This window comes from Nestor notabilis, unplaced genomic scaffold, assembly GCF_000696875.1.
Source record: "Nestor notabilis isolate BGI_N333 unplaced genomic scaffold, ASM69687v1 scaffold4100, whole genome shotgun sequence".
NCBI lineage: Eukaryota > Metazoa > Chordata > Aves > Psittaciformes > Psittacidae > Nestor > Nestor notabilis.
The window spans coordinates 1-19,470 of record NW_009911423.1 but is presented as its reverse complement, the minus strand read 5'-3'; the positions used below and the strand labels follow the sequence as shown (position 1 = coordinate 19,470).

Genomic DNA, 19,470 nt, shown 5'->3' with positions numbered 1-19,470 from the left:
ATATACATATATATATTTAAAGGGGAAGTTTACGATAGATCTAAGGAAGAAGTTCTTCACAGTGAGGGTGGTGAGGCACTGGAATGGGTTGCCCAAGGAAGTTGTGAATGCCCCGTGCCTGGTGGTGTTCAAGGCCAGGTTGGACAGAGCCTTGGGTGACATGGTTTAGTGTGTGGTGTCCCTGCCCATGGTAGGGGGGTTGGAACTAGATGATCTTAAGGTCCTTTCCAACCCTAACCATTCTGTGATTCTGTATTTGTGAACTGCCTTGTTAACAGACTTCTCCTTGTTTCTAAGTCGCTTTAAACATTGCATTGTTTCAGCCTATGATTTGGGGCCCCTTTCTAAATCCTTCATCATGGAAGGCACATTGATAGAGGATATTAAGCGAAGTTTTGCTTTTGATGGAACTTCTTTGTTGTGTTCAGACTGTACATTTCCACACCTGACAGGATACTGTAGTTTTTTACTTGCATCCTACCTAACCTTTCTAACGTGTTCAAAGAAACTGCTTTGTCAGGGGTGCATCTTTAAAGGAGTAAGGGACCTCTCTCCTGGAAAGACAGAATATAAAACTAAATTGTATGTGATATTTCATTTTGACAACTTGTTGTCTTCAAGCTCTCACCCATCTCTTCCTCTCCATCTGTACTACATTTAAGCATCATGGAACTTGTAATATGTACAGCTGTGATTTAAGTAACATTTCACAACCACCATAAGAATTTAAGAGGTGCTTGTGATGCTTCCGATTCTCACACAGACTTAAAAATACCTGCCATGCACACAAACACTACACAAAAAAGGCTAACTCTGTATGATACAAAAAGAACGTATCTAAACTCAGTTAAGTCTGGAACCGGTCTGATTTCACTGCTTATGTTGTTCCCATCATCTTCTATATTTATGAGTTACTCATACTAAGCAAATGAGATGTCATTTGGGCAGCCTCAGCTCCATCTTCTGTTGTCATGTCAGCTCCATGAGACTGGTTTTACAAAGATACAAAAATACACTGGGCATAGCAACTCTTGGCAGCAACAGATAGAAAAGAAGAAACAGGAGGGGATGTCACGGAGCTAAGAAGGAGAAAACAGTAAGCCACGCGAGTCTCAAGAGGGGGAAGAGCTTCTTCATAAACATTAGATTAAGAATGAAAAGAATGTGTCTGATTGTTGGGATTTGTTTTGTTTATATTACTATCCCACTATGTTCAGCACTGTAAGAACAGTGAGAAGACCATGCTTTCCCTAAGCATCCTACAACCCAAATGAATGAGAAAGGTGAGGGAAGTATAGACGCTGCTCAGTATCACAATTGTAATCCCATGGCAAAACTGGAGTTTGACTTCATAAATCAGAATACCCACCAAATAAACCCTTAAAAATGGCAGTGTATTTTATTTTAATATAGCATAAGAAACTGTGGGTAGTTGTTACATGTGTTACCTGGTGCTCAGGTACTGATAACTCAGGACAAAATCCTAAAAATAAATTTACAAAGTTTTCATTCTTGAATATCCCAGCTTTAGAGGTCTTATTTCACATTACCTGGAAGTACATTATCAGCTATGAGGATCCCATTTTCATAACAGATTTAACAGTCTCTCTTTGAAGAAAGATTTGTTGTTCAGTCAAATATCCATTTTAGTTTAGAACAAGCGCAGTTAAAAGAAATACATTACCAATTGATGGAAATCAGCATCGACTGGTGTCATATATGGAAGTCTGTTCTTTCCAAGTTCTTCAAGAAGCTTTTTTTTCTGTTTTGGAGGGGTTAAATTGAAAAAGAAAGTTAGATTAAAACCCAAGATAAAAACAGCCAAGTACAAAACTAGTTGTATTATAAAGAGACAAACATATACAATTATTTTTCTTATTACCTTTGATTCTGGAAAATTAAATAAAAGAAAACGGATGCAAAAAAAGGCAGAGCTTTTCCACTTACAAAGCAGTAATTCAGGTTTGGTAGTTACAGAGCACATGAGTATTTTCCCTCCTAAATTCTTTTTAGAAAAATCAGTCCTTATTACACTGATGAAAACCCATCTTAATCTAATGTCCTTCAGAACTATGCCTAATTTATACCCACTGATTTTTTATTTCTTTTTTAATTTTATTTTCTACTTCCATTCGTGGAGCTAATGTGTCCAAAGCTCATATTCCATTAAATGGAAATCCCAGCAGACAGCCACAAACCTCGTTTGATGTTGGGAGTACGCTAAGAACCAGCTGACTGTGAAAAGCAGGTCTTCTCTGGACCCCTCTTCTCCTAACTCTCTTCTTGCCTCTGGTTTAGACTGAGTGTATCTCCTCCAATGTTAGTCAACACAATCACTAAGAAATTGCTAAGATAAAAACCCAATTGCCCCAAACTGCATTTTCAAGGTTTTCATTAGTAACAAAATTTAAACAAAATATTAAATTTAAAATTAATTACAATTATTGTATGTATGATACAATCGATTGTGCTGCTAAAGTGCAAGAGACACTAGAAATATGCCATCAGATTTTTGGAATCAAACAATTCCAATCCATGACAAGTCCATCCACATTTACGTACAGACAGCCTAACTCAACATGATGTAAGTGTAAGTACAAATTAACACCACTGTAAAAATTGTTGCAGTGGAAGTATTGGCCTAGAAAATTAATACACCATTTTCTTTATTTCTTCTTTCTTCTAGCTTGCAAGGTGATTCCTTTACAAACTTTGATCATTAACAAATATTTACTAATAAAAATACAACTCAAAGATCACAAAAATACATCTGCCATAAAGCTTAAATATTTCAGAGAACAGGATTCACATTCTTATTTTTATTGCAATGTTTTCAACTACATAAACACAACTGCAAGAAATAACTGAAGTGGCAGCTTGCTCAATACTTCTCTATTATAAGAAAAAGACCAGATGGAAATGGAATACCATTTTTAAAGGAACAGTGAGGGTACAATATAAAAAGCCCAAACAAACAAATGAAACAAACAAACAAAAAATAAAAGACAAAAAAACCCAAACCAAAACAATTAAAACCCAAAGACCCCCAGAGAATAAGTTAAAGATAAGTTAAAGTATATTACTTATATTTTCATAAAAACAAGCTATATAGGGGAAAAAAACACACTTCTTCACCTAGAGGTCACCGCAAATTGATTATTCCATAGACAAGAGAATTACTTGTTAAATTACCGCTTTTTTTAAATTCCCCTTTTTATAATTTTTTTGGGTTTGCATATAGGTCAAAACAGGTCTTCCCTCTTCTGGCAATTCCATTTAAAAAAAGGAAGAAAGAATGATGACGTGTAGTAACTAACTGGCTTATAGCAAACACATAAACTGAACTATGAAGAGTGTTATTGCGCATTTTATTCTGTGACGGTGAATTTCATTTATTCAAATTTAAGCATCAAGGAAGATGATGAGCTTTAAAATCCATGAAGAAGTGTAGAAACATTAAGGTTTATAGCTAACAGATCAGTCAGACTAAACCAAGGGCAGGTAGCTCTCACCCATCTCTGCACTCACAACTGCTGATCACTGAGTCTTAACTAGACTGAGAAGAGCAGCACTGAATTTTAGAAACTGGCAGTAGAATTTCTCTAGGTCGCCAGTTTCTCCGGGAACAGGTTGGTATTTTGATATGAAGTCATGGTGAAACTGAGCATAACGTAACTTCAGATTAAGCTGGCAGAAAATGACATGGTAATTTGCTGCATAATCTAAACCAGTAACACTTCTCTATTATGAAAAGCCTGCTGCAATTTTATTACCTGAACTCACTGAAAACATTAGATGAGCTTTGGGGCGGGGAAGAGGTGGGATAAAGAGATTCTGACAATTTCTTTGTCAAGTACCAGCCTCCTGGCTAAAGCACACAACATTAAAATGCACTCTTGTGTATAGGTAGTACTAGTTTACATTTGATTGTCAGATCTGGCTAAGTGCCACTCTTCAGCTTGATGTACAGACTAATACACACAGCTGGGTGGTATAACACACTACTCATCTTACTCATCTCTTATGCAAGAAGCTGTCACACAGATGCCAAATACATCAAGTTGCTTACAAATACCACCAAAAAGTAAAAAAAGAGAACAACTGAAGATCTGGCTATACCAGCTGGCTGATGTATAAATCTAAGCACTGTACACAAGCATTGCTTATAGGCTGTTCCAACGCACAAACTCTGAAACAGGAAAAACAAAAATACTTGAAGTTATCAGGCATCTTAAACAGCATTCTTTAAAACACATTTTCACATTTTAAAATTATTAACAGTGTAACAGTTTACTGAGGTACCAGTATGATGTTTCTTACACTTTAACAACTAATGTGATTTTTACATATACACAATAGTGATGCCAATACGTGAAAGAATCATCATCCCTATAACGTCACCATGCACTGGGCACTGCTCAAGAAACCTTGCTAAATATTGTACTTGGGCCTTCAGAAAGGAGAAAATTCTCTGCAAATATCTTATTTTTTAGGCTGCTGTGAGTGCTAATGGATCTATTGTATCTGACTCTGATAACTGGGAGGAAGACCTGAAGCACTAATGCCCAGTTTCAGAGCATGTGATGAACTTCCTTCAGACATTAACAATCTCTGCTCATTTGTTAGTAATAAACGGGTTTATTAATGAGATGGTTGTAAAATTCAGCAAGGGAACTAGCAATAATTGGCATTTCTTAATCACTATACGTAGAATATTTTTTCCTAAGTTTCTTCATGACAATAGAAATAACATGGTGTATGTTACAGAGCAGAGGAAGTGACAGAAACACAGCTAATACACATCAAAGTCACAGGTCAAAATGCAGTTATCTTACGCACACATGGTTTGTTATTTTCAAATTAAGCGATATAAAGGAAAGATGGGACTTAATGACATTTTCTGGCCAAGAATCGCCACAGTGTAAAAACTTTTGCAGCTGAAGTATTTCCCTGCAGGGTGTCAATAACTTTCTCAAAAGGTTTCATTGCTCTCTTAATTGTAAGACAAAAGTGCAATATCCAGGCTATAAAGGTTTGTGAAGACCTTAGTGTTTCAAACACAGAATTTCCACGTAGTTTCATCATCACATAAATCAGAAGACAGTAGTCATTTTCCAATTTACAGATCACTGTCTTGGCTGAAGCAGTGTATGATAAAAACTATTTCTACTGAAATCACATTGAAATATTATTGAAATTAGTTCTGACAATGAATATAAGGCTGCAATGACTCAACAATTTCTAATATGTAAAACCACTGAAAACACTAACAGGAAAAGTTTGTTTCTTCCCCCCAGTACTTAGCATAAAACACACTGAAAAAATTATGGAAGAAATTGCATTTTGTAGCACACGGGACACGTAAGTCAATGCAAATATCATTCACCTCTAAAAAGATAACCCTGTTTGCTGCCCTGCATTTCTCCTGAATTCTGGGAACATGCCAGCTTCAGTGCATATAGTAATCTCTTTGGACCTGAAGCAGCATCTCATCTAGGTGTAAACAGCCAGTCACACAAGTCCAAGACAGGGATCAACACAACAGTGCCTAGAAAGCATTTAAGAATGATAGTTTTTGGCTAAACAAGAACTCCTCACTGTGATGAGCAGTAAAACATACACTTTCTTCAAACTACTAGACTGCCAAAAAACATGACTGCAACTTGCTAATCTGGAAAAGCCCAGCTCATTATTCCCTAGAAAAGATTTTTTTAAAAGACATTGTTTTGAATCTTCTAACAGGCATGTTCCTGATCTCTGACAGAATGGCAAGCAACCTGTTTTCCAGCCAGTAATTACTTACTTCCACCTTACAATCAGCATTATGCTGAACGAAGAGAATGCAGTGCAGATAAATCATGCTATGAAAAACACATATGAAAGAATACAATTCAAAGAAAAACTGAGTATCTTGCTGTTGCATTTAGCTTCTAGTTGAACAATTCTTCAATATTTATTATTTACAAATATTTCACATAGGAATCACACATATACAAACCTCAGCAGATGGCTGAGAACTGACTAGACTCTTCAAATTTACCTTTCAGGCAAGCTGGTGCTTGGCAACAGAAGCAGCCTGCACTTGCTTGATGCATAGAAAAGAGCACAGCCAGCAAAACAGTTTGCATACTCTGAATTTTCTGATTCACTACCTGACTCATGTTACAGTGACCTAAATTCCCACCTAATGTTGCCTTAATTTCATCAGGTAAATGATTTTTTTTTTTTTTAACTAATGATTGAAAATGCCCATTTTCACTCCCCTCAACCCTCAGCAGTCTCATAGCAGAGAGGTAAAAGAAATCTGAACGTTTTATCTAGGCTGAGTTTTACCTATCGCATGTCTAGATCTGACAAATAATCTTAGTGAGGCCAAAGGAGGGAATAGGTTAAGAGTGCAGAAGGAAGGCCTAATGGCTTTGAAACACCATCTCTACTCACAGCCTACAAAAGCCCTTCTGCCTTAACTCCTTTCATTAAAAGTTCTTAAAACATTTCCCCTTTTTTTTTTGTCCTAAGAAGTTCTTCTAACGGCCCGCTGCAGCTTTTACACTTCTGAGAATACTGACTAAGGAACAGAACTAGTAGAACATTTCAGGGTTGTGGTTTGTTTTTTTTTTTGTTTGTTTTCAATGCAGTCCGATGTATTTGCAGAAATTCTGGGTCAGCTCCTACAAAAAAGGCCTCTATTCAAAGCATAAGAAAGTTATCACCTCCACCACCAACACTGTTTCTCCCAATAGTCTTTTTTTCCAAAGGGTTATGAGGTTTAGCAAGGCACTCTGAGAATGAATAATGTCCTGAAAGAAAGATCTGAATCACGAGTTCAGATGCAAACCTTTGGTTTTCAAAAAACCCTATTTTCTATTGGCTTTTTCCCCACATAAAAAGGTACATTAGGGCCTGTGTTTCTCTTTCATCCTTTTGGTTTTTTAATCAACTATATGAAAACATGGATTTCTTTCAAGTAATGCATGAAGAAACGGGCTAGCCCTCTGAAGTGAGAGCTCAATGGCTTTATAATAAAGGAAGATTAAATACTTTCTATAGGAAAAATTTTGCGACACAAAAATAAGACCCCACCTAGAAAAAAGCCATCACTTTACAGGGACTTCCACAGCCTTACCTCCCAACATTCTTTCACATGTTTTTAAAAAATAAAGAATCAAAAAGACATACCCAATTTGGGATAGTTTCTCAAGGAAGGAATGTGATTTTGAAGTTAACGTTTGTTTAAACTACAAGGCCTTCCAAGTGTTAACTATTAAAACTTCATAGCAACCAAGACCATTCAAGTGGCTCACTAAGACCAGCTATGTCAGAAATTAACCAAGAGTAATAAAAAAATACATTCTGAATGTGCCATTACAGCTTTTATTTTTCCACTATCACATATATTAGATTTCAGAATTTTTTTCTTCAAATTATTTCTAAGCTCCACTTATTAGAAGATCTGAAGGGACTGGTCAATTTTACAGTACCACTTACTGCCATAAAAAAGTTGTATTTCCAGGCTGCCCTTCACTACACTCAAGTCTTACCAAAAGCCTTGTCTGAGCTACACTCTTCCTACAAGCCAGCCTGTCAAAAATACTGGCAGACATCTGACCACACCGTACCACACTTTGCATACGACAGCTCCCCAACCCATACTACTATATACCAAAAACATTTCCATATTAAGGACAAAAACTTGCATTGTCATTATAATTTTTATTATTCTATATAAATTCATATTAAAATTATATGTGGCAACCTACCCATACCTAATAGGCATAAATCCATTTCCTAACTATACTGCAACAAAGTATGAGGTTATTTAATGTAACTATTGTGCACCTTGCTCACCCACTGAACAAACCAGTCCAGTTACAGAAGTGGTAGGACGCAGCTCAAGTGACCTGGACATGAAAAACATTACGTAAGGAACAATCGACCGTAATGCAAAGACCTCAGGTTTAACACCAGTACTTGTGACTGAGCAGCTGTCTAGAAGGCAGTATTTTTTTCCACACAGGTACTGTTTGGCTTTGCTTACTAATTTCAACCTCTCCTGCCCCTTCTCAAAAATCACAGGCCCAGATTTTGGTTCACACACACACACGCGGACCAGTCATGCATATGCACAACATACTTGACTGATGTAACTGAACTAGGAGTTAATTTATGCCTTGAAGCAGCTTAGCAATGTGTGAAAAATGTCTCAGCTACCTTCACCTCCTCTCTCCCCACCTTGAGTGTTAAGGGCCCCTTAATTGTTGTTTTAACCTACAGGAACATTGTTCTTTTGGCCAGTGGCTGTTAATGCAACAGAACTGGCACTTTTCTTACCCAGCTGAGCGTATATTTGTCACACGTGGATTAACGCTTTAAATAATTATTAAGAAAAAAAGTTTGAAATTATAAATTATTTAAACACAGCCACTATTTTGCTGACAAAATGCCCCTAAGCCTTCTCAGTATACTTGTCAATAAAATTCTACCATCACTGCAAGCATCTTGACACCATCACCCATTTCTTGTTTCCTCTATCATTTGTGCATCCTCTTCCAGCAGGTACCAGTTCGTAAAAAGATCAGCTGTATTAGGGGAGAAGTAAGTACATTCAAACTTTATTTGAAAATAATGATCAAGTTTCAATCTGATCCCCAATTCTTAAGTTTTTTTCTTATATATATGGACACAAGAGCATACATGAACCTAAGAGAATGTTACAAATGGTTGATACTTTTAAATCAACATGCTTGCGAATCACAAGGAATAGAGGAGGACACTGGGCTATTTCTGTATGCCATTCTTTGCAGTTTCACTGAGAAATAGCCAATAGTCACTGAGGAACTGGATTTCTTAAACAAGCAGTTCTTAACCAGCTCTCCTCCAAAGAACCAGCAGATAAAAACCTTAATGACTGTCACCAACAGTTAATTCTGCATGATGTAGCAAAAATACCCCTATACACCCAGTTCCAAGAAATGAAGTGGGTTTGACCAGATGTGAAATACTAACCAACAATCTTCTATCAGATAGAAAAATCAATGAAGATTAAAACCAGCTAAAATAAAACCACAGATTATAACAAGTGTTAATGCTGAAACAAGGATACATTTGGCATTGTTATCTATAGGCTTCCCATATTCTTAGGACACTACAAAGTTACTCATGTTGCCTAACTTCTGAAGTCTATTACCAGGATGTAGGGTGCTACTGCTGTGTAGCCTAAGGAGCTGTTTCTCCTTGAATGATCCAAGGAAACAGAAAGAAACATGAAGAATCACCATATTTTGATAAGTATTCCATATGTGCAATGTGGAATTGTACAACTTTCACTCGGGTCTAACAGCTAATTTGCATAGCAAAGTAAAAGTAAACAGGCTGCAAATGAATTAAAGACCTCCAGAATGAAAACCAAGGGCTGACAAAGCTTGACATGCAGATTTAGAACGTTTGTGACAGGCTTATAACTTCCGTAGATGTACACAAAGAACTTTAACACACACACATGAGCAGGTCAAGCTAATACAGTTTTTCAGAACCAACAGAAGATCAAAGATACAATTAATTTTCTTACAGCTTTTCATCACTTCCAGAAAATAATGAGCCTTGCAGGACTTATGGTCTGTGTAAGTTTCCACAGGTAACAGTAGAAATATTCCATGTGTAGTAAGAATACTTAAAAAAGTGGGAAAGGGAGAACTTGAAGTGTTAAAGAATCACTCAAAAGAAAGAGCAGTCAAAAGCAAAGTGAAAAGAAAGTGGATACTTGAAAAAATCTAGATATTTCCTCAAATACTTAAGTTTAGCATCAAGTGTGGTTTCTAAAGTCCCCTCGATAACAGTGCTGAAGACAGTGCTAATGTAGAAAGAGCAGGTGCTAAGTGCAAATGCATGTGCCATGCATCGGCTAAAAGGAAGATCAATAAGGAGCTAGAGCATTAAATTTCACATACTGTAACTGTCATGTCCCCATTACATAGTATTTGAACATCTTCATAGACCATTACTAAATTGTTGACTCTCAATATTTATTACAGAACTAAATTATTTTCCAGAGATTTTATTAGCACAGTAAGCACTAGGAAAATATAAAAGCACTTACAAACGTGGTGAAATTTTAAGACCTTTACAGCCTTCCAAGACATCATATTTGATTACTTAACTGTATTCTTGACTCCAGAATGAAAAGACAGGAAGATGGTTGAAAGCCTTATAGATAAAAGGAATTATATTCCAGGAACACTTTTCTCTTGTGTAAGTCAAATTTCCCCAGATACAGAGCTGATGTTTTAAAGGAGGTATTTACAAGATAATTCTTGAGAGTATATGCCAAAATTAGCAAAAACTCTGCAGAGGGAAAGCACAGAAGAAGGGGTATGCTAATTCCCCCAGGACTCAGCTGCAGAGGCAGCACCGTGCTTCCTGCTTCTGCTCTTCAATCTTCGTGATTTGTCCTTTTCAAGGACATGATAAACACAGATTTTTCTTCAAACATTTCTCACACTAGCGGAGCCTCTGAGCAGAAGCTTTGTGCAATTCCCCTTCCTCTCCCCAAAACAATTTAAAGGCAACCATCACTGATCTGCTATGATGGTTACAACAGATTTGGTGTCATACAAATTGTCAACTTACTTCCAAAACAGCACTACCATTGAGATGCTATTTTTGCAGCTACACAGGAGCACAACATTAATACAATTGTTCAAGGGTTTTTTGCGTTTTATTTTTTTTACAAACTATTTCAAACAAATAACAATTACTGGTCACATTATGTTCATAAATTTAACACATACCAATATTTGTATAAGAGCATTCAGTGGTAAAAAGTGCTATTTGTAACATTTTAAGAGTAACCAGTGTAACAAATGCACAGATATTGCTTTGTGTTTATAATGCAGTAAATTCCTAATTTTGCATAAATGATGCCATTGGTCAAATGATGGTACCAACAGTTATTTAGAAAACCTACAGACTGCAGCTGTTACATCAACTTTGTCATAAGACAGCTATTAATGGAACACTTGAATTTTGGCATACAAGTTCATGAAGGATATTGCTATATGGGGTTTGCAGAAAGAAGAGGTGTGGGGGGATTGTAACAAAAATTATTTAAAGAAAAAAACTCATAGTGAACAATCCAAATGTAGTGAGCGATTCAAACTTAGGTAATCATTTAGTTTGAAGGCTTTGCTTTGTTCACAGCCTCTGGAATAAGCCACATGGGGAACAGAAAGCTAACATTTAATGTTTCAGTTGGCAGACAATGATTAGCAAAATCCAGAGTCTGAAAAAAAGTTAGACAAACTCAGACCAGAAACAGGGAGCACAATTTAAAAGAAAGGATAATTAACCATTGGAGGAGATCATCACTGTGTGAGATGAATTCTCCCTCATGGGGATTCTTTTTTATATCAAGTTTGGATGTTTTTCTAAATAATACATTTTAGTACAGTGGTTCCCAAACTGTTTAGACCAGAAGACTGCAATGAATCACTCATATTTCCTGCAGAAATTCTGCACATACAGCCTAAGCAAATAAACTGGAGGCAGTAGAGCCACACTGACTGCAAGCCTGATGCATCATATTCCTCAATTTGGTTTTGATTCATCACTTTGCCAGTCACCAGTGGTCACTGAATTGGGAGACCCTGGTCTACTTGTGTAAGAATATATTTTACTGAAGTCCTGAAGCTGGTGTTGAAAATTCTTGCCTGCTTCACAACTCAGGCAAACTTAGACAAGACTTTGTCGGGATCTGTATTTCATAGTACTTGGAACATTTACAGTACTACCATAAGGTTAAAGAACTACAGCTGAAGGAAGGACTACTCACTTTTCTGTCACTCACATTTTATTCTTAAACTGATAATTTAAAGAATAAGCTTAATATATACTAAGAGGCAAAATACCAGAGAGCACTGATCTGCTGTTAAAGAAGACATGTTATATTTATGTGATTTCCTTTGTTCCAATCCCAGCCAAATTTCATAACACAGACGAACATTTCCTTTAAGCATATATTTGCTGAGAAAACTTAACAAATCTTACTTTCTCAAATAAAGATGTTTTAATAAAGCAATCCTAACTCTTGCCCTATTAATTCCATATATAGATGTTATTTCTTGTTAACTTTTCCTCCTTGGTTGCAATAACCACATGTGATTTTGCAGAACAGCTCTACTCCACTAAAATGAACGTGAACAAACATTATTTCTTCAGGGAAACTTCTGTCTGTCCTTTCTCCCCATACACTTACATTCCTAACTGGTCTAAGAGTCTAGATAGTCCTGCTGCTGTCACTGCCTGTACTTTGTGAATGTGAAGCAGTACAGCAGAGACAAGCCTTCTAAAAAATAATCTCTTCCTTTTTCCGTGCTATTCTCAAATATTGGCTGGATTTCCAAAGGTGAAAAAGAAATGCTGGCAGGGAGAGGACCATTCCAGATTTCAATATAACTCTCTCTTGTCCTGTTTGCTCCCTTCTGCTGGAAAAAAACAAAACATTACAAAACCAAAACCCTAGACTTATACTACTGCATATTCCTACTGCCAAATTTAATAAACAAACTATTCCTATAAAGAGTACTAACTCATTCTAGAATGGTCTGGATTCATTGTCTAAATAAAGCAAAAAGAGAAGCAGTCATTCTGATCCATAACAGATACTAAAGCTGTACCAGGCTGCTAGGAAAATACAGAAAAGTTTTATCAACTGCATTTTATCAACATGAAAAATTGAATCCATTAAATGATCCAATAAAGAAAAACCACCAAACAGTCTCTGTTTTGCTTTGGTTTGTTTTAAGTAGATATTTGTATGTGTTATATAAGAAGATCATCAAAAAGCCCACAGGTAAGTTAGTACAAGTGAAGGAACAGGGATGGTGAGGTGAAGAGAGGTAAAAACCCTTTATGAAGAGAGATACACACATGCAAAAAAATCCTGAAAGGGAACTGCAACTTGACAAAGAGAAGGACTGTTCTGCCTATCATCAAATTAAAGGCATGCAGGCCACTCTCTATCCAAATGAAAACATTGTAGACACCTTAACATTCTGAACTCTCTTGCTTCCTTAGAGAATATTCTGAAGATGAGAACAAACAAATCTTATTTCCTTCAGACCGTCTTCAAGGGCTGGAGTCAACTATTTTATAATTTGATACAGTGGTTTTATATGTTAGGGTACTCTCAAATTGAAAATGAAAAAACTAGGCCACCCTTCTTGACACAAAGTATGCATGTCTGTGTTAAAACCATCTGAGTGACAGCAGCTCAGATTCATTAATAAAAGAGGCTGAGGGCAAGGAACTGACATTCAGAGAAAGCTGCCAGGGCCACCTTTGTTCTTACTTGCTGGCTTAACATGCTGTATTACTTCCCCGTTTACAGTGGAATAACTTCAAGAATTCAAGAACGGCTGGGTGAAGAAAGAATGAACAATGTAGGATTTAAAGAAAACATTATTCGGATTTTAAAATCAGATACTATCAAATGACTACAAGAGTTGTTTGATACATTTATCATGTAGTACTACATATGCTGCAATTCCCATCTAAACTAGAAGTGACAAAGGTTTGATGGTCTCCATGCAGAGCAGGATTTCCATATGCCAAACGTCTCAAATCACTGGTATTTGGATTAATTCATTATATAGGAATTTCATTAGATTTTTTCTTAGAAGTATAAAAATTACCACCTTTACGTAATAATTTCGGGAACCCTTAACTCTATTTGTCCTTGCCACTCCTTTTGAAAGATCCCTACCACAGCATTTATTCAAGGACCGTTTCTTTTTATTTCCATCAGAACAATTTTCAACATACTCACTCATTTCCAGCTAGTAAAGTACAAAAAAAGCAAGAGCTGTTTCACTCGAGGCATCCAACATGTATTTTCACACCAAGCAGAGCAACTGAACATCAGGACAGCAGAAAGATCACCTTTACCATGTATATGAGAATTGTTCCTCCAGAACAAAGTACAGGTATCAGTACCAAACTATACAAAGCATCACAACAGGCTTCTGTAGCATGGCATGGGTAAAGACAGTATTCTCTAATTTCTATAGCTCCTCCTTCAATTTCTTTTGTTCTTTAAGTTGACAAGTTAACTGTTCTGTGCTTACAAGTTTTCAATGGTCTATTACAAAAAGACCCAAATTTGTTTGCATTACACATCACAGGGATTAAAAAGGAGTTAAAATATATCTATTCAAAACTATTGTGCAGAAAATAGCTGTGTTGTACAGGGCTTAGGCTGTGACCCGCTTAACTTTATTCACAGAATGCACAATCCATCACGTACAAAAACACAGAGGAAAATGTGAGGTGTTCGTAAGTACTGCTGTTAGTGAGAAAATCTGCTAATTATTACACCAAATAAGCATAGTCAACAGGTCAGAGCTGTGAGAGGGCATGTTTCAGGGCATTAAATGGCTGCCTTGGATGGAGATGAATATATTAAACTATGCCCTTTAACAATAAAACAATTTCCTTGACACTTACAAATCCAGGCAGCAGTAGCCGTGCAGATGAAGAGCTCAAGCCTGTACTTGGCATACAACGATGTTTCAGTGCCACCTAGTGACGCACACTTTAACTTTATTGTCTCTTAAGATTTATAGTACATGAAAAGTTCAAAAGCTAATTCAGCTCAAGTGTGGAGTCCGCACAGTACAGAAGAGAAGCCTCACTCTGTGCCAAGAAAAGACAAAGAGAGGTCACGATGAGACAAACTCCTCCCTTTCTTTATAACTAAAACATGCACTTCCTTAACTAGCAGATAAAGCCTTACATACATTTTTATTACAGCCTGCTCTTACAGTTAAACAAAAAAGAAAACAAAAGCTTTGCAGGAAAGGACAAAACCCAGTACACATAGAAGGCTGTACTATGCACAAGAAGGCTTAGACAGCTTGGATATTTTACAAAACTGAATTTAGGACAATATCCATCAGCTTAATAATTTTCAAAATATTTTTGAAATTTACTTTATTATTTTACCCTTAAGCTTTCATAGCTTAAGAAACTGTTCTAAAAACTGTAAACTCTGCATATTCATTCCATGTTTGCATTTTGACATTTCGTATATATTTGTATACCCTATTAATTACCACTGCAAAGGAGATTACAGCAATTTCACATCTCTGTTATCCTATTCAGCTTCTGACGATTAGTACTGCAGTAGAATGTAGATGCAAACTAACTGAACTTTGCAGTGCAACCAAGCTCAAGAAAAGCTGCAAGGAGGCTGAAATATACTTTATACTGAATTTAAATTAACATGTGTATTGAATACCAGCAGAATTGTGTACCAATTAAAAAAAAATAATAAAAATTTATATGCTTAGATCAAGTTAAAAGCAGACTGTAGAAAAGATGCTAATATAATGCCTAGCATTAGTCTCTGCATTTTTATTTATTTCATAAGATTTTTACAGGAAACTAAAGTCTTTATGTCCACTGGCCATTTAGCACACGGACACCATTTATTTATGGAGATCTTACCTATAGATGAATAAATTAAAAATTCTGCATCTGAACGCCACATCTATCATCACAAAATGGACAGCAAGGTATCAATACTTGCTAGTACTAATTTCAGTAGAAAAATCAACATCGACAAAGCTGCTTTCTGTTACCGGCATTAAATTGCCACTTCAAGCACATCATGACCAAGTTTAATGTTCTTAGCTTCATTAAGGTAAATAAAGTTAATATATATTTACCATACTTTTTTTTTAACTGCATACTGCAGAACAAGAGAACAAAATAAAAAAAATAAAAAAAAATATCTAAAATTCCCACAAGGCAGACTTATTACTAGAAGAGGACACTAAATGCCTGTTTTGATTGAAATATATGTCTCACAATTTAAAGAAAGATGCTTAAGAGATTGGTTTAAAAATATTTTTTCCAAATTCTGAAGCAGCAAGGAGAAGTGTGAGGGGCAAGAATGAAGAGGAAGAATAATGGCTTTTAAAACATTGCTCATGAAATATTATAATGGCCAAAACAGGCCTATACTTGCAGAAAAAGTTTGTCTAATGGAATTTCCCTACTCCAAACTCAGTGAAATCAATATAAAAGATTTGAGCAATGTTTTGCACACGCATAGATCCTGACTACTACAGGGTCTGGACCTTGAAGATTTTGTGATGAACAAAAAATCCTCCTCATTTATGTATCTGCATCTAAAACCCCTCTGAAATCAGGAGCAATGAAAGAAGATTCTCACATTAAAATTCTCACCTAGATGGTTAGATTAAGAAATCACAACTTTATGGATTAAACCTATAATACGAGGCAAATGGTTAGATGTAAAGTGCCTAGACACTGTAGCAGTAAAAAGCCCTTAGAAGCCCAACTGGGAAAAGCTTCATACAGTAAATGGACAGCACATTGTAACTAAGTTTGGAAACCTCTATTGCAAACATATTTCAGATGTTTTAATCTGTACCCTGCCTTAGGACCTAAACTGCTGCCACGAGAATCAATATCGTCCCTACTTTAAATAGCAAGTAAAAAAATGAAGATAATCTTGTTCCTTACATGTCATGTAGAATTCTACTCACGGCTTTTCAAATTACACTTCCAGCTTCAAAGAAAGTATTTGTACTTCCTGGAGTACTTTCACTGTTGTCACATCTTGGAAAGCTTATGAGGAAGACTGGAGGAAAGATGCGTTAATACAAAACAATGAACAACAGTCTAACAGTTAAGGAACTGTAGAATCTACAAGAGGAAAAAGGCAGTATGACAGCAAAAGCCAACTGTAACTCCCTGTTCATCACAGTGATAAAATAACATTCCGGTGCGTGATGATCGCTAAATTATATTATTACTGTCCAAGCTTTTAAGAATCTATCCTATTTTATTGCTTTTACAAGAATACTTCACTTTCTCTAACAGCAGTTGTGCTAGAAAGAAAGAGGATTTAAGCTAGTTACTCCTGATCAGCATGTTCGAAGTTATCATCAAAAAAAATCCCAAACTACTAGCTGCCTTGAGAAATACATCTAGATTTACTACTCCAAAATAGGTATCTGGCCCTCTGAAAGCCAGGGGTATGCTACTTCACTAGATTCCAGATGCAATCTTAAATGCTGCAAAATCTCCAATGACATCCAAGAAGCAAACAAGAAATACGGGGCAAATTTTTGACACTGGAATGAGGCCACTTGGCCTTCTCCTCAGTTCAGTCCCATTCAAAACATCTCTGATCACACCCACAAGCATCAAGTTATCAACATTCTAGCTCTGCAGCCCACATCAATTTTACAGCCACAGAGGAATGCTTCTCAGAACAGCTATCACCTGTAAAACTTTTTACCTTAAAGTAAAACTCATCGAAGAAGAGAACACATCACATTAAACTTCTGGCACATCCCTTTTGTGTCATTCACATATTTGCAGGAATACAGCATTTCTTCCTTTGCAGTATACCACCCTTCCCTCCACAAGATTAAGATTCTTTCCTTTAACTCTGGAAAAATTTACTTGCCCTTATACCTTAAAAAACACTTGACTGACCAATGGTCAACTGGTCAGCTGCCCTAGACACCCCACATTCATAATCATTCATATTCTCATGAATTCTGATGACTTACAAACACTGATTGGCTACTCAAGCCGAAACCATCTCTCAGAAATGAATCGCTAAGCATCTTCCCAACAAGATCTTTCCTCAAAGCAGTAAGCAAGGGGAGAACTCTAAGGAAAAAAAAGTAAACCAAAGTTTTCAGTATCCACTTCCAAGGAATTATCTGCCACAAAATTGTAAAACAGAACAAAAAACAACCTCACTGATAACTTGAAGCAAGAAATTCTAGAATCACGATATACATTCTATTTTTAATATATTAATTTCTTGTAATAGCAGAAGTGGCTTGACAGTAGTCAATTTTGCTTTATTTTCAATATTAATCTGTTTTCACTACATGACATGACAGACCATTAAATACAAACAGGTTTACTACAGTAATACAAGCTTCATAGAGTATTTAAAAAAAAAAAATCAATTTCATGTCACCTTTGTTTTATTTCTTTCCTATAACTGAAAGCTATTTGGAATGCATTTAAAAGGGAAAAAAAGCCTCTAATAAAATTCATCTCCCTTTCAGTATAAAAATGAAGTTGTTATCCTACGCTTCTTTCAATACAGTAATTTCCTTTTAAAATTATGTGGAAAGTCAAGTATGACCCATTCTAAAAAGAGCGATGTAAGTAATACCAACTGTTCTAAAATCATAATTTGCAGGTTCCTCCCCCAAATAAAAACAAAACAACAGCATATAAACAAGTATCATGCATTTGAAGGACTTTGGACTTCAATAAAATTAATTTACTCCCATGAAACTGCTCAGCAGTGGAGAAAGTAGGAGGGAGAAAGATACTGCTTCTTGCTTTCATGAATTCTTTTGAGTATAGCCACAGTACAAGTTTCTTTTGGACACAGTTCTCAAGACAGCTACGTTTGAAAATCCAGTGTAAAACTAGAGTAAAGTAAAGAAGAGTGATTATGAGCAGTGATTATGAGGTCAAAATGTACATTTGGTCAATATTAAACATTTTATTATCATTCAATTATTAATCCTTATTCCTAAACTTAGTAATAATTTTTACATTATGGTAGATATAGAATGATAATAACACTAGATTACACTCACGAAGTTTTGAAAATCGTCATGCATAACAACAGTTTCGCAGATTTTAAAATTTTGTATAAAATAGGTAAACTGAAATATAGTATTTGTGAGTCCCAAACAACTGTTTTTATAATATGCATCTTACAGAGAAATGCTGCCAGTTATTAAGGAAGTTTTACTAGCAAAAGATACGCTATATTAAACTTGGCTTTATCCACCTTACTGCAGAGACAATCTCTTTTCTGCTGTCAAGATGCTTTTGCTACATGTAAATATTTAATGTTATTACCATCATTCACTCAGTGCTCATATTGTCTGTTCAAGCATCTATTACTGTCTGCTAGATACACTTGAGGATAACAGTTATTCATGTCTCCTGCTCAGCCACATGCAGGCTCTACTTCTCAAAGGTTCTTCAAAGTTCAATAATTTATTAAACTCTATGCACAAAGGTCTGTATCATTTGCAAAAATGCACAACTGTAGGGTCTGCAAAACTAGGATGTGACTTGTGCAAGTGTATGCACAGAATTGCCTACAGAAGTTCATACAATACCAGGACTGTACTTTCACTCAGGGTTCTGTTAGCAATTTAAGTTACAGAAATAAATCTTATGTTACCAGAACTCCCAGGTTTGAAACACAGACGTTACAGGAGTATACTGAGTGCATTTTAGTTAACATTAAGTCTCTGAAAACAAATCTAAATAAACATCAGCAGTTGGTTTTACCCCTAATTGTAGTTGCATACGTCACAACATTTGCATGTATCTTTGTATATATTTGTAATAGATATTATCATGCCAGCCTCATGAAGTTTAACCAAGACA

At 36.0% G+C, this 19,470-nt stretch overlaps 1 protein-coding gene across 1 annotated transcript in view; it reads right to left on the bottom strand.

Annotated features, from left to right (window-relative positions):
- The window catches only part of FTO (fat mass and obesity associated), a gene marked incomplete at its 5' end in the record, with an annotated part of 201,604 nt that extends 199,833 nt beyond the window's left edge, over window positions 1-1,771 (bottom strand). Inside the window, one exon of the mRNA XM_010014633.1 lies at window positions 1,685-1,771. Within this exon, the coding sequence (XP_010012935.1) occupies window positions 1,685-1,771 (87 nt within the window). The remainder of the gene's footprint in view (window positions 1-1,684) is intronic.
- Window positions 1,772-19,470: the final 17,699 nt, after the last annotated feature.